At 55.8% G+C, this 15,514-nt stretch overlaps 5 protein-coding genes across 5 annotated transcripts; 3 read left to right on the top strand and 2 right to left on the bottom strand.

Annotated features, from left to right (window-relative positions):
• Positions 1-984: 984 nt before the first annotated feature.
• N657DRAFT_577122 (uncharacterized protein) lies at positions 985-4,367 on the top strand (the record flags this gene model as incomplete). Its single annotated transcript, XM_062789230.1, has 4 exons — positions 985-1,161; positions 1,230-1,761; positions 1,837-2,572; positions 2,633-4,367. 4 exons carry the CDS (start codon positions 985-987, stop codon positions 4,365-4,367), a joined length of 3,180 nt encoding a protein of 1,059 aa, XP_062645422.1.
• A 554-nt stretch (positions 4,368-4,921) lies between these two features.
• N657DRAFT_673428 (uncharacterized protein) lies at positions 4,922-8,177 on the bottom strand (the record flags this gene model as incomplete). The annotated part of the gene is made up of 3 exons (XM_062795688.1): positions 7,579-8,177; positions 5,224-7,382; positions 4,922-5,178 (listed from the first exon to the last, which is right to left on the bottom strand). Exons 1-3 carry the CDS (start codon positions 7,797-7,799, stop codon positions 4,922-4,924), a joined length of 2,637 nt encoding a protein of 878 aa, XP_062645423.1. The 5' UTR covers positions 7,800-8,177.
• A 568-nt stretch (positions 8,178-8,745) lies between these two features.
• Positions 8,746-10,831, top strand: N657DRAFT_647835 (iron reductase domain protein). The gene is made up of 6 exons (XM_062793396.1): positions 8,746-9,015; positions 9,075-9,296; positions 9,359-9,386; positions 9,448-9,668; positions 9,758-10,065; positions 10,188-10,831. Exons 1-6 carry the CDS (start codon positions 8,754-8,756, stop codon positions 10,401-10,403), a joined length of 1,257 nt encoding a protein of 418 aa, XP_062645424.1. The 5' UTR covers positions 8,746-8,753; the 3' UTR covers positions 10,404-10,831.
• Positions 10,832-11,701: 870 nt separating this feature from the next.
• On the top strand, positions 11,702-12,417 carry N657DRAFT_635672 (uncharacterized protein; the record flags this gene model as incomplete). The annotated part of the gene is made up of 2 exons (XM_062791358.1): positions 11,702-11,784; positions 11,856-12,417. The coding sequence occupies 2 exons, from the start codon at positions 11,702-11,704 to the stop codon at positions 12,415-12,417; spliced, it is 645 nt and encodes a 214-aa protein (XP_062645425.1).
• Positions 12,418-14,205: 1,788 nt separating this feature from the next.
• On the bottom strand, positions 14,206-15,243 carry N657DRAFT_647837 (uncharacterized protein). Its single transcript, XM_062793397.1, has 2 exons — positions 14,831-15,243; positions 14,206-14,764 (listed from the first exon to the last, which is right to left on the bottom strand). The coding sequence occupies exons 1-2, from the start codon at positions 14,897-14,899 to the stop codon at positions 14,351-14,353; spliced, it is 483 nt and encodes a 160-aa protein (XP_062645426.1). The 5' UTR covers positions 14,900-15,243; the 3' UTR covers positions 14,206-14,350.
• Between the last annotated feature and the right edge of the window lie 271 nt (positions 15,244-15,514).

The following is a 15,514-nucleotide window of genomic DNA, read 5'->3' on the forward strand; positions in this document are numbered from 1 at the left end:
AGATGATCCCTTTTTGGGAGACTCGGAATATGAGAAACCAATCCAGGAGGAGAAACAACAGGGCTGCGGCAGTCAAAAAGGTCTCGCTGAAGCTGTGGAGCTTCGGGGGCAGGCGCCTCAGCTGAAGACGCAGGCCGGGCAGCTGAGATTCGGATTGAACGAGCGCACCTCACTTCTTGGCAATTCTGTGTCTCGAGTCGAAATACGTGAGAGGGCTAGGATGGGCCGAATCGTATCTTCCCTTTTTCATGTTTTTTGGAGTGCCTTCCGTCACTTCAGCTCACTTAACGACAGGGGATCGAAGGCTGAAACTTGAATCAGGCTGGCGGATGGTCCGTGCATCATGTGACCCTAGTATTCGAGACCCTGACCCCACCAAGTTGCCTGGACCCCGCATCGAGTCCTTCTCAACGTCTTTTGCTTGTCAGGACCTGTATTCAGTACCTTTCGTAGCAACCTTGAAGAATGGATGCTGATTGAAAGTTATATAAGACTAAACCGGATAACCTTGCCTGTTGTGTATCTCTGAAGCTCAGTCAATCTCTCACTCTCTGATTTGGACTTGGACCCTCGACATGTTCAAAGCTCCACACTTCCAAGCCGGGAATTGAGCATGGGGGTGCCAGGGGTCTCTGTGTGGAGCGAATCAGGAATCAGTTTAGCACACAACTCGGCACTCTGCAGCGGAACCGCACTTTGACGATTGACCCGATCAGACCTGGCTCGTGGCTTGGTCTTGACCTCGACCCAGTCATTATCCAAGGTCCCAGACGACGCCGACGCTGCCAGGTGAATATTCTCTCTTTTCTTTTTCCCATGGCCTTGCAGCAATACTTCTGGTCCTACGGCGTCCAACACCACAGCGTCCCAACGTTCTCAAATCCAATCCATCCTCCCACTGCTCGTCACCGTCATCCCCAACCAAAACCTCTAAGCAGCCCGGCATCTTTCGCCTTGGGGGTCCCCTCTTGAGAAGGGGCATCGATGGACCCTGCCGCTGTCTTCCACCAATCTCTGGGTTCAGTCCTCCCTCATCATCGCTTCTTCCCCGGGAGACCTCCGCAACCGGGGCCGTACCCATGGGACAGCCCAGAGCAGGAGATCCACGATGCGCCGCATCGCGTCGCCCATACTCTGACTGCCTGCTGCCGATGCCGCCAGGTAGGCAACCAGTCCCTATTCTCTCCTCTTGCTCGGCCTGATCTTCTCTAACCATTATCGTCATCCAGAGGAAGACCAGGTGTGACCCCGCACTGCCGCGATGCCTCCCCTGCGAACGATCAGGTTCAACATGCGAGTACTACGATAGCGCCAAAGGGATAAAGATAAACCGCTCCTACGTGGTAAGCCTTCAAAAGAAGGTTCGCCAACTCGAGGCCGAACTCGCCCAGTACACAGACCAAGATGCCGAGGATCCGTCCAGCCATGATGACATGGTCTGCCCCGGAGGTACTGTCCGTTTTGACGAGGCAGACGAAATGCCGCGCTATCTAGGGCCGAGCAGCGGTACGGCCATGACACGATTGCTGATGGAAGAGGCAAAGAGACACGCCGAGTCGCGGAGGATCGCGAACCTCATTCCCGCGGTGCTCGCGAAACGGGCAGAGCGCAGAGATCGCATGCAGAGTGTGGTGATGGGAACCAGTATAAGCGGACCCTCGGGCAGGACAAGAAGCTACCCAGCCCACAGTATCATTCCCGCCTCTGCCCTCCCAAGCAGGGAGATTGTCGATGGTTTGGTACGGGCCTTCAATGACAGAGGTGGGTGTCCACTGACTCCCTACCAGAAATCTTGCCTTAAGATCTTGAGTCTGCATGTGCTAATCTTGACGACAGTCCAGGTATTCACGCCGATTCTCCACGAAAAGGTGTTTGAAGAAGACGTGAATGCTGTCTTTTCTGGGGACTCGGACCCATACAAACACTTCGTCGTGAACATGGTAGTGGCCATCAGCCTCCAGAAGGTGGGCAAGTACGCTGGCCTTCCCGACAGCTATTACCTTAACGCGATGCGCCGCTTCGAGGACGTCGTCCGTCCCCAGGATCTGAAGACGCTCCAGTGTCTGGTCCTAATTGGCTTGTATTCTCTGATGACGCCAACCAGGACCGCTACCTACTATGTGACTGGGCTCGCGACAAGAATATGTCAGCAAATGCGTCTTGGGGACGAGCAAACCATAAGCCTGGGCGTTTCTGACCCCCGGGCTCTTGACATGAGGAGGAGACTGAGCTGGATCGTCACGGCTCAAGAGCTTGGTCTTGCGAATGCTATGGGCCGACCCAATGGGTTTTCCAAAGCCGATGACTTCATGAACGTCAAGTTCTTCGAAACGAGCGCCGACGAGGACATCACACCAGAAGGCATCCGCTCTGGCAGATCTTGCGAGAAGAAAGAGGTAGCGATTCATTTCTGCAGGATGAGGCTCCTGCAGGCAGAGATCCGCCGGGTACTTTATGACAAGAAACGGCCTGAACCCGCCCACCAGAACCACCCATGGTTCACCGTGATGGAGCAGAAACTCGAGGATTGGCTCCAAGCCTGCCCGGAGCAGCCTGCTTGGTGCAAACCTTGGTATGTCCAGCTGCTCTCTAGCACAAACGGGGTATCTATCTTGGCTAACCCGGATTGCAGGCTTGTGGGGTACTATCACAACATGGTCATCTCGCTCTATCGGCCCTCGCCGCAAGTGCCTAAACCCACCATCAACGCCGCCATGAAGTGCTTTGACAGTTCACGCTATATCATCGACCTAGTTTATCGCTTAATTGAGGAGGGGTCAGTCGACGTTAGCTGGGAGTCTCTGTTGATTGTGTACGCCGCACTGAATGCGCTTCTCTGGTCCATCTCATATCCCGAAGTCCGCGCCGAGCACGCTAAGGGCGACGTCCAAGAACTTGCAGCTTCCGCCCTCGAGGCGGTCAAGATTTTCTCCGATCGCTGGCCTGGGTCTTCATCGGCGGCCCAGATGTATACGGTGATTGCAAATGCCTGTCTTCAAAGCTACAACGCGGAGGAGGAAACGCCGTCGCCGCCATCGACCAACCAACTTGGGACACCGGCATCTCTCGCTGGCCCCATATCACCTGAATCGGACACGTCGAGAAGCACGCCAAAAGCACAACCCCAGTCAGCCACTTCACTCTTCAACACATCCTCACCTTTCGGATTTGTATTCGACACGACCATTGGCGTGCCGGCTCTCCAGTATGGATTCGAGAGTGATTCTTCTCCTTTCCAACAGCAGCCCACTTTCCGTTCCAATTCAATCTTCATGAGCCCATCGACAGACTCCAACGGCCGCAGGCTTTCTCACCTCGCACCCGACTCCAATGACGCGTCTGCACCTGAGCGTGCGGGCAGCACGCCTCCGCCGCCTTCCTTGGTAATACCCAAGCAAGACCCCGAGCCTCCTACAGCTACACCCGCCGTCAGCCCATTGCCAACACTGCCGGGGCCCGTCGCAGGCCGCTCTCCCCACGCCGCAATCAGCTCGTCTCCGAGGTTGGCCATGACTACATCGCGTTCACCCATCGCAACACCCCATCTCCGCCCGGTCAGTCCCGTCCCGCCACTGCAACATCTCCAGGGAGCCACTCCTCAGGCGAAGCAACAATCTCCGGAGTTGTTTCCCGATCACCATTTCAAGCAGCAACAAAAACAGCATCAGCAGTACCAACTGTACCAGCAGCACCAACAACGCCAGCAACAACAGCAACAACAGCAAACGGTCCCAACTTCCGAAAGACTACCGCCGCCCGCTTTCATCACCCCTCCTCCACGGTTCCACCACCCCCATTCAAGCACCCAGCAGCGGCCGCCGCCACCGGCCCCACCCACAGCAACAGACTGGTACAACCCCTTACCAGAATTCGTTCCGCCATATGCCTTCTCCTCTAGCGTGTTGAATGGGGCCTCTACTTCGGGCTTCTGGGCAGGAGCGCCGAACCCGTTCGCAGAAGGAGGAGGAGGAGGAGGAGGAGGCCTCGCACTAAACGGAAGTCAGCATCAGAACCCCGGCGGAATCCCCCCTGCATTTGGTAGTAGCAGCAACAACCCCCAATTGCCACCATCATCAAACACAACAAATTGGAACGTTGGCTGGGGTTACGAAGGTGCGGGATTGGGGCTCGGCCCCGGCTCCGGCCCCGGGGCCGGAGCTTCTGTGACAGGCGGCGAATTCTATAACTCGTTCCTAAACGAGAGACACGGCAGTCTGAGCCATGAGCAGCAGCTGGAGCTGATGGATGTGCTCGAGGCGGAGGGGATGAGCGACATTGACAGCTTCTTGAATATGGGTTTGGGTTTGGGCGGGCAGGGTCAGGGGCAATGTCAGGTTGGTGGCAATGGGGGTGTTCCTTGGGGTTGAACTTGAACATCGGGCATGGTAGATCGGAACGGACGGGTCTCTATCGAGTTTTTATAGTGGGATCCGGAGTCGGCAGGGGTGCTAAGTTGATGACGCTTCAATGGTGAGCGAGTTTGTTTTTGTTGTTAATGGGTACAATGGATGATTCCCCCTTTGTTTGTTCTGTCTTTTCTTACAGGTGGTTGATAAAACCTGAAAGTGGCTGAAACCTGGCAGTTTACGGATGTCTGAGTGTCCAGAAAGAAGCAAAGGAAGATTTGCTGAATCACTCAAGTACTATTACCAAGTGTGCATCGCATCCCACTCTCCGCTGAGTTTCGTCACCTACAACATCTGACTTTACCCTACATGGCTATGGTCTGAAAAGGAACAGCGCGGGAACCAAATTCACCGCACGCAATACATGGTACCGGCATCCATATCCCGAGACTTCTTTTCCCCGGCACGCATGGATACTCGCCGGTAAACTAACAAACAGAATGCCGGCGAGAATTTTCAAGTCTGCTCCCTCCTCCTATTTGAAACTCGCATGAAACACTTACGCACATCCCGAATCAAACTTGCTCTCCCGCCTCCGCTTCGCCCTCCTTCTCCACCCCTCCTGAGCCAGAACCAACGGCCTCCGCCAACAAACCACCAGTCGTGCCACCAGCCGCCGTCTTCATAGCAGGTTTTTTCCGCCGCCTGCGCACACCACCATCCCCAGCAGAACCGGCGTCGGCGCTCGGTGGGGGCGCTTCCATGACCCAGCGCGCTATGGCGTTCGCCCGCTCGGTGGACGGGACGGGAAAGTCCCTGCCCTCGTCCAAGACTGATGAGGAGGCGATATGTCGGGGGCCGCGACGGTTAGTCTTACCATTCACTTGTCCCTTCGCTGTCGCTATCTTGGGCCCTAATCCTGGAGCTGGAACTGGAGCTGCTCCTGAAGATGTTGCGGGTGGATTGTTGCTGTTGTTGGCCTTGGCGGAGGTGCTGGTGCTGATTCCGTTGGCGCTGACAGCTGGAGCTGGAGCTGGAGGCGCCCGGGCGGCGTTGTCGGGGGAGGGAATGGACATCCGGCTGTCGTCGGCGGCTGCGGTGGGGTCTGTACGCGAAGTTAGCTCATCGCGCATGAGCTTCGCGTCGAGGGCGGCGACGGCGTTGTCGAGACGGTAATCGTGCTCGGCACGCAATTGGCGGGCTCGAATGGCTACTCGGAGAGAGGATTCGTCCGTCTCGCGGTCGTCGGCGAGGGCGTCGAGGACGGCTTGCTGGCGGATGCGGTCTTTGAGCTCCTTGCCAGCTGCACCTACTGCTGCGGCTGGAAAGTCGGGGCTGCTGGCTGCGCTGTCATGTTTGGGAGCAGGGAGAACCTTGGGTTGTTTAAGCGGCGGAAGGGAGACGGGAACTGGCGTCGCACCGTTTCCGGTGGACTGGAAAAGGGGTAGAGGTGCCGGTGCGCAGAGGTCCTCCCACGATCCCGTCAACTGGATCCAGTTGCCGCTCGCTCGTAGCACCTCAATCCAGTCGGCCCGCGCGGGGCATCTGCTAGACTGAAACACCGGGTAGCCGTCGGCGAGACGTGCGAGACGGGCCACCATGTAAGCGTGGCGGAGCAGCTCCTTGGCTGAGGTCTGGATCAGAGCGTGGCATAGCAGAAGAGCGTGGAGAGCGTCAGTCAAGAGGGGGTGACATGTCAGGGTTTCCGTCGTGGTCTGCACTGGCCCGACCGAGGGCGACAGGTGCGATGCCCGAACCACTTCCGTGCTAGGATAAGGGGGTAGCCCGCTGGGTAGGGAGGAGCTGAAAAGATCTGATAGCGCATAAGTGCGGTGAGACACCATCAGTTCTTCGCTCTCGCCAACCACGGGCGAGCGCGGCCCCAGGGGGTAGCTGTGAGAGCGTGGTGTCCTGCCGCCGTTCACTGCGGAATTTACCTTGCGGGTGAAGTCCTCGGCAATCTCGATGGGCAGGTCCGGCGAATATTCAAAATGTGAGAGAAAGGCGGTGTAATCACGCAACGCCCGCTTCGCGTTCTGTCTGACAAGCTTCCTTGCTTCGGCCATTTCCCGTCGGGCTTCCTTTCCTGCCGGCAAAGGTTCCAATTGAGACTGCTGTGTCGCATCGTCGATCTCGGCGCCACCGTTCGAATGCCAGTTATTTGGGGCCGGGACCGCCTGCAGGCCAGCCGCTACATGGCGGCAGGCAATGGTCAAATAGACGCCAGCTCTTTGGAAAACCAACTGCATCTCCAGGCTACTTGGCCGATCTTCCTCCTTTAATATGACGTCCTCCTGCCGTCGGCCAGTGCCGTGTGATTGCCTCTCCAGGAGCTGCGTTTCCTGCGGCAACTTTGGCGACGAATGGGCCGGCCTGTACAAGCGATACAGCTTAAGGGCCTCAGTCAGGTCATCAACGGCACCCTCATAGTCGCCCTTGAAGACGCGGACCGTGGCCCGGGTCCTCAGGGGCTCTGGGTCGGATGGCTTCGCCGATATAACGTCGTTTAACGGAGTTAAACTCGTGCACTCGGCCAGCTGACGACTGGGGATCTTCTCATGGAAAAAGTGGACGTACTTCGCATCCGGGTCTTGAGAATTGCGCTGAAGTACCAGAGATGCTACCTCTTCGAGCGAGGAGGCGCTCTGCATGGTGGCAACGCTACAAGCAATCTCATCCAGTCGATATGCCTCCATCAGCTTATGGGTTGCCTGCTCCCTCATCCTGTGTTTTCTCTCGGGGCTTAGCTTCGTCTGTGGCGGCGGACGGCCGCCGAAACCAAGGCCTAATGCGGCCGCATGATGAGAAGAACCCAGAAGGCCGCGCTGGCCGATGGAGGCCACGCCGCTGGCGGCGCGTACGGCAAGGTTGGTAGCATCATCGACGAGACGTCTAATCTTGACGAGGTCGAAGAAAACGGCCGGGTCAATTGGACGCGGCCTTGGGGTATTATAGTTCGCATTCGCAATGGTCTCGAGGATCTCGGGTGGAAGCTGAAGCCACGGTCCGTGGAAGGACGAGATGTATCGCCAATGCCTGGGCCGAGAGTCAGCCGTCGTTGGCAAGGAGAGCGCAAAGAGGGGACAAGCATGGAAACACGGCAGGGAAGTGAGTGTATCGACGCAAAGGTATGCCAGGCCAACACAGAAGGGACTGCTTTGTGTTTTCTTTTGGGGAAGAGGGGGGCGGGGGGCAAGGGGTGAATGCTATGGGGCAGCGTGGGAGGGCGCACTTGTTCCTACAGATTACAAGCACCTGTTGTGACGGTGGTGGTTGCGGGACAGTCTTTGTTTTTGCAGACTTCTTGACGGCAGATTGCGGTTGTGACTGCGGCTGCGAGTGGGATGGTGTCGCCGGAGAGGAAGGCCGGCCATTGACGTGCTCATCACCATGGCCGAGGGCGGTCGTCCTCTTGGACATTTTTCGGCAGCTCAAAGGGACGTCGGCCGACATGTACTCGCGCGATTGGCGGGTCGCGGCGCAGCGCGTGGCGTGTGAATTTCTGAAATGCCGAGCGAGACACGGGACCGGACTCAGGCGGTCGAGTCAGCGGCAAATGAAATCGGACCCGCTGAATCCCGGGGCCCGTTCGAAGCGGCGGCGGTGGACAGCGAACCCCTTTGGAAATGAATGCTGCTTCCGATGCGACTGCCTCTGTTACCTCCCCCCCTTCATCTCACGTACAATCAGGCCGCAGATGCCGTCGCGGCTTTGTAACAGTAGGGCATCCGGCGGGAACATCACGTGCCGAGCTTTTTGAGCATCGCGGCCCGCAGCGTACAATCCGACGCCATCTTCAGACAAGACGAGATACCGTAATGGAATTATGGCGATTTGAGCTGGAGGTTCAAATTCTTGGGCGACACAGGCGGGCAGCCGGCGGCGAGGAGAGAACAACCTGGAATCGAAATTGTGAAATCGGATAATGTCGAGGGCAAGGACGATGTGCCAATCTGCTCAGGAGGCAGGCAACAACTTCCGAGTAACGGCAGCCCTAACCCTGAATGTCTTCCATCAAAAACGACCAAATCATCGGACTCGGAGGGATCAGACCCATGGACAGCAGCTTGCAACTTCTCTTCTTTCAGCGACGGACGAACCACCTGGAATGATGGATTCAACACACTTCCGTAGAATTCTTGCCGCTGTCGGTGGAACCAGTTGACAAATTTAGTTGAAGAAAGGCTTCTAGCTATTTTTACCCCTTCCAATCTCGGATACCCTGTATCCCCGCGATTGGGTGGCCGCTTTCCCTTGGGCGCTTCAGAGACCAATTGTCATGAAGCAGTGCAGCCCTTGGCGCCGGCTCCCGTGCCATCACCACATCCGGAGTGCCAAGAGTAAGAATGAATGATGGGCGCTTTTAACTTAGTGTCGCCCGCATGGCAGTGGTAATGAAATCTCAATATGACTTGTCGGTTCTCTCTTCCGGGCTCATTGAGAATTGTGATATCAAGATCTCAGCGCCTTGACCTTGGCCAGACGCAAGACCAGCGTACAGTTGCAGGCAACCCTTACCTGGCTTCACAGCTCGACTCAATATATTACCAGTTCTCTGGAGCGACACAGGCGGTGCTGCTTTTACCAAAAGCCCTGACGAGCATGCTGTCACACGGACGGACTTCAGCTTCGCAATGGCTGAGGTCATGGCTTCTCATAACAGGACTACGTACGCAGGCGATTCCTCGAATCGAGTCTGAGAATCCTCTTTGATTAACAGCTGAGAAGCCCTTGTCACACATATCCAACTAGTCGCTGCGCAGACGGCTGTCTCAACACTCTTTGTCCCAGACACCAACACCATCATCTCGGTCAACCTGGTCCCAGACTCTGAAGACATCAACTTTTATGTCTCAACACCAGACTGGTACCAATATACAGCCATTGGCTTCGGAGCTTCCATGCCCAATGCCCTGATGCTGGTTATGTATGCTTCCGGAGACCGCAAAGGCAAGATCATGCATTCAACGCTCTCCCCATGGGCCGTGCAACCGCTAACCGTCTTCTTACAGGCGTGACAGTCAGTCCGCGGATAGCTACGTACGTCTGCTTATCTGCCTAATGTTACAATCATTGCCCCTTTCTCACACCAATAATCCAGGGGCAACATGGAGCCAGTCTGGTCCCCCAGCGTCGAGCTCACCCTTCACTCGTCTACCATCGACGAATACTCCGACATGGTCGTCAACGGCACCTGCCACAGGTGCCGACCTCTGATTAAACAAATAGATTCGGCCTCGCCCATGATGTTCGCCGTCGGCCCGAGCCTCGACCTCAGCTCAGACGAGCCAGACGCCCGGATACGCCGCCACATCGCCTACGGTCTGTTGTCCATCTTACCTTGGCGGGCTTGCCCAGCCCAGACCCGACTCCTCAAAAACCACCATCTTGCTAACGAGGACGGGATCCAGGCCAATTCACGATGGACCTCGTCCGAGCCACCGGGCCGGGCGGCATCGGCTCCGGCTTCTCGGGCAACGCATCCTCGGGCGCGACCCTGGCCGCCGACGGGCTGCGGCAGGATAGCAACAAGGCCGCCACGGCGCACGGCATCCTGTACGCCATCGTCGCGCTGGCCGTCGCCCCGTTCGACTCGCTTGTCGCGGGCGCCCTGGGGAGCAGGTGGGCGTGGCTGCACGGTGTCACCGCGAGCGTGTATCTTGCGTTTGTCTTTGGCGCCTTGGTGCCTGGGGTGCTCGTTAGTCGGGAGCATGTGGCGGTATGATTTTCTCGGCCTCTTTCCTGGTACATTGTGGAGCAGTTCTTGCCACGTGTCTGGAAGCTTGGGAGTGTTGGTCTTTCTTTGTTTGGTTGCTGACCATCGCCCGTTGTACATCGCAGACTCGGCAGTTTCGCACCGGCCACCAAGTGATCGGCCTGCTGACCATCGTGGCCATGACGCTCATGTTCGTCTGGGGTCTCTCGCTGTCTTGGATTAAAGGCTCGGCCAAGAAGCGGGGGCAGGAACCGCCCGAGAGTACCCGTCTACTGGGGGTCACCCATCGCTGGATTTGCCGGGTAATCTGGGTTCTTTTGTTGGTTAATGTCGGACTGTAAGTCTTGCGCCATCGGTTTGATGATGTTGTAATGGCCTTCGCTAACGTGTCACCCAGGGGTCTCAAACTGTCGGAGCACAGGATGGTATTGCTTCTAGCCTACGTGGCGGTTGCTCTCGGTCTAATCGTCATCCTCGTGCCCGTCTATTTTTGCATCTGGAGGTGCTCGAAGAAGAGGGAGGGGAAGGAGAACGGAATGCATGAATTGCATACCATCTATGACCATAACTACCGGTGATCGAAGGGCTGGCCCTGCGATACGGTGGTACTAGTTCAAACGGTGCCGGTTGGTGAGCCTGGAGTTGTCCCTGGACAAAACTTGAAGTTTGATAGGCTTCAGGGGAACTACGTTATTTTGGATCCAGTGATCTTCCTGGTCTGGGATCCCATTCCTGCGCAATTCAAATAAATGCCTCTTAAGAATCGTCAGAACACTGCACCCTCCGACTTGAGAAGATCAACGTATGCAGTGTCAAGTATCTGATACCAACGCGTAAGGCTGGTAGGCGATCATGCTTAGAGGCAAGTACGCCTCTCCTGACACCAGGCTACCGCTCACGACAATGAATCGTTGTGTCCAAGTACCGGGCACACCGTCCTGACGATGTAGACTGTCACAAGTTGGAGTTCGTCTGTGGCTATCCCACCAAGCTCCGTGATACTAGTCTAACTGGCCTGGGTTCTGAGGACTAGAGTTGTCTTTGTTTCATGCCCCAAGTACCCGAAACTACCCTTGAATGGCAACGTAGACCGTCATTCAAAATGCCCATGATGGCCTCGCATGACTATAAAGCCACCTACCCACAGCCCACCGTATTCTTCAGGTCCATACCATATGCCTCACCCAACCCAAGCACCAGGCTTCAGTCTCAAACTCTTAGACCTCGACTCGAGACTACCCCGCTCGCCCTACCCCAGCGCTTCTTATCAATCAATCCGTCCATCCCGCCGAGCTGCGAACCTCATCGCCATGCCTGCTGAAATAGTCAACTGCCCGAAATGCGGCATCTCTATTTCCAGCAAGCAAGTCTGCCCTTTCTGCGGCAAAAGAAGAGCAGAGGAAGAAGATAAAGAAGAAGAGAAGATGGACAAGTGATAGACTCCAGGTGGCAAGCATCACAAGTTCGCAGTCCGTGATGTGGACTTCCTAGTGGCGTTGCTGATTACCAAACCGGAGTGCTGCGCTAGTCAGGTACTCTATTGTGTGTTCTCTTCAAGCGCCGGCCTACTAGTAACTATCCAACTTTTGAACATCATGGAGTTCTCAAACCCACCAGACGGTGCCAGGTCTGACAAACCATGGCCAAAACCGTTACTGAGCCAGGATTTTGCTACGCTGTAGACGTCATGCTGGCTTCTCCAAACTCGCTCAATCTACTGCAGTGAACACCCTTTGCAAAAGAAGATGACCCTCGAATGTGACTCTCAGAGATACAATGCTCCCCACCACCAGACACTCTCTCCTGCGGTTCCGCCCCAGCCGCGGAAACAAGTTCATACCGTTCCCCCAAGACGAACTTCTCGGCGCGGACTTTGATCTCCTTGTCCTTGGATGCCAGCCACTCCAACCCAGCATCGTGATCCATGCCTTCCAATCTCACTCTCACCTCGCTAGATCACCTCAACGGCCATGGCGGCTCCGCGTAGAAACGCACCAGAGCGCCGTCGCCGCCTTCGGCACGATTGAACCGCCGCAATGGAACAATAATCCGGTTGTACATCGCCAAACCCTGCCTCTCTTGGTCCCGCGTTATCTCGTACGTCCCCAAAGACCCTCTACCAGAATCCCTGTGGTCCACCACAACGAGACGCAGCGTCAGGATGGGCAGGTTGAGCTCGTCTCGGATCCAATCCACCGTCTCGTCCCAGCCCCGGAGCGCAGGGTGATCGTCGCGCGGCCGGTTGCCATGATAAAAAGGGGAAAACACAATTTCGAGAAGCGAATATACCGCAGGCAGTGTCTCGGGACAACTCTTCTCAAGAAATGGCTGGCCGCGAAGGACGTGTGCGGGTAATCACGCAACGGCGGTCTGCTCAGAAACGGGTTGGTGCCCGGGCTGTTGACGACGATGAAGCGATTCTCGCCGTAGAACACCGCGTTCGCCTCGGCGCAGAGCATCCGGCAGACGAGGAACAGGGGTGTTGGGGGGGGGGGGGGGGGCCAGCATCGGCATCGAGACGAGGAGGCCGCGTGGCGCGCGCGGCAGAAGCAGCTGACAGATGGTTGTGGGAAGGTTGTGCGCCCGCACTGGCTGAAGTGGCATGCCTGGCGGTGTTCTGGCTTGCAGTATCCGGGGCCTAATGCTGCGTAGCATGGGGGTCGTTTGATGTAGTAGCCGAATGACAATCTGGCCCACATGACTTGCTTGCTGGGTGTGATGAGGTCGGTGTACTGGAGAATGCGAAGCCTTATTCGGCGGCGGAGAGTCAGGAGACAAGGGCCAAGGAATGATGGCGACTTCTCCAGAGGTCCAGGGCGTACCAGACCACGAACGCAGAAAACAACCTCGTGAGCGAGCTGCGGGAGCTGGCATCACGTTTCGCATATTCGGATGTGGCAGTCTTTCAGCCGCGGCAGCAACCGGAGGCCGTCGAGCAGGAGCATGGTATATCAACCTTGCCGTGTCCAACATCACAGACCGGTGAGAGCTTGAGCTTCCAGGAACAACAGATGATGCCAAATAGGCCGCGGTTTCTTGCCATTTTTTCGACGACGCCCCTCGTAGGTGGACTTGCTCCGGTCAGCGGAAAATCGTGGTCGTACCCGTGCTTGTAAACGCAGCCGCGAAGAGACGTTGGTATACCAGTCACCGTATTGGCTTGCTTGTACGCCCAAATTCGGTTGCATTTGAAGAGAATGGATTCAATGTCGCCTATGGGGATAGAAGTCGCAACGATCAAACACAGCTTCATTCCCCTATAAAGTCGGGCACGAGCAATGTTTCAATGAAAAAAATGCTGACGCCAAGCCCAGACCCTTTCAGCCGCTTAAAGCATAGGGCATGCGTAAGGTATATACAATCCAGCCATGCCCGCTGCAGCCCTGGTTTGTTTGTTCGCGTAGCCCATTGAGGGTACTACTAGTACCTGGATACAAGAAGAAAAATAAGATTTAAGGAATGTAAGGAAACAAGCAAGGAGTAGAGAAAGAACGATATAGACGGTGAAGATGAAAAGTAAGGGAGGAGGGAAGAAGAACAGAGATATATATGAATAGGAAGAAGAAAAGAAGATCGTTATCCGCTGTGTCGGATACGCCCGTATCAGGACACTATGTCGGTGTTGGAGGCAAGGTAGCGTCCGGCGTCATCTGACTGTAACAAATCGGCATCCTCAAGGGACATATGCTCGACCGTGTTCGGACTTTGCTGCGTGATTCTGATGCGTAAGGGTCTCCTGCTTGTCCGGAGCACAATCGTACTGCTGCCGCGCTTGTTCCTGGGGTGCCTGGTTTGCGTGCTTTCTGACTTATGCCTAGCAGAGGCCCTCATAATGGCCAGTCCCTGAGGCAATCCAGAGGACCGGCTGCAGGCTGTCAAGGCCCCTCTATTATTTGCTTGACTCCTCCACCTTGAGCCAACCTCGAAGTCTCTAATTAAGGCGACAGCGGGTACAATCGAGCATCCGCTGACGGTTGAAACGCTGAGCGGCTTATGAATTTCAAGCTACCAAGTTGGAATGAATACAAGTTAAAAGGCTGGGCCAGAAGCCGCTGATGGTACGTATATCACTCAGTCATTAGTGGGTATCCAAGGTTGAAGCCGCATGACTATCCAAAGATGCGTCGCAGCCTTTGCCAATGGCCGCTCAGTCGGGTTTATCTTCATAATGAATGTAAGAAAGGATGCGAACTTGTCCCTGACCTCATCGTTCAAACCCGGCATGACCTCGTCGGATGCCAAGGGCGGTCCATCAATCGGAGGGGAATCATTGGGCTTTCTTCAGCCATCAAAGATTCTCCGAACAAGGCCCTGATTTCCCTTCACTAGTAACTCTTTTTGGAAAGGGGCCGAACAAGTACACGATCTCGGCCACATGCTCCTTGAGCTCGTAGTGTCCGTCGGGGGGAGCTCCGCCGTCGAACATGCGCATGACCGGGCAAGGGATCATGCTCTCTTTGAACCACGCGCCAAAGCTTCGCATCGTCTTCCCCAAGAGCTCAGAAACGAGGCAGACAGGCGTGCCGTTGAGGTCTTGGTGCTCGAAGTCGTCGAGGTAATGGCAAACATACTTGTACCCGAGCTGGCAACGGTCACCGTTGTGAAGGTGGGTGAGAATCTCCCTCTCGAATATGGGCTGAGATTCGTCATACGACTCAGCACTGAGGGCCTTGAGGGCTAGAAATCTGTGTTCGTTATCATTCTTATCATGTGGTTAGCATGGGAAAACTCGTGTCCAGTCCGCGAAGGCCCAGGGCGAATGGCTCACGGCTTTTGTCAGGTCCCAGACCAACCAGACTGTCGAGTAGACACCATATCCAATCTTGTTCAGGACCATGTATTTTCCCCGCATACACATCCCCAATGTAGACCGGGTGGAATCCACCAGGACGGTATACGTCCCTGCCCTCTTCAATGTCTCCCGGGTTCGGCACTGTCTTGGTCTCCTCGTCTTGACCTAGAATGAGAGGGGCAGATTCCTTGTTGAGTGAAATCCCATGCAATGAAACGTGGTGGACAGATTTATCTTCCAGTTGGCAGGTAGCAAGCGGATCTGGGGGGTGAGGCTCATAATTAGTCGAAGCGCTGGCACAGATTGCGAGTCAAGCTCGGAGCCAGGTGTGTTGGGTCAATCTGCGTTTGCGAGCCACATATCCTCACGTCAGATCACAGGCGTAGTTTGAGGGGCTGTTCTCGATAATCATGGACTGTTGCAGTGGATATGGCTAGAGCGCGTTGCATTCGGCTGAGATGTTTTGGCGGAGGGAAAGTACTTCCGTCACCGTTTGCACCTGCGTTGTCAGGCGCTCAATGCAATAGCCCCAGCAGTGACAGCACACACTGCAAGCAGGTATTGGAAGGAGCACTTGTCACTCCACTTCCTCGACACCTTCGTGAATACCACTGGCAGAGTTTAGGCACCTACCTTTAGATATTTTGAGTATCCTTACAT

This window comes from Parathielavia appendiculata (genome assembly GCF_033297405.1).
Source record: "Parathielavia appendiculata strain CBS 731.68 unplaced genomic scaffold N657scaffold_11, whole genome shotgun sequence".
Lineage (NCBI taxonomy): Eukaryota > Fungi > Ascomycota > Sordariomycetes > Sordariales > Chaetomiaceae > Parathielavia > Parathielavia appendiculata.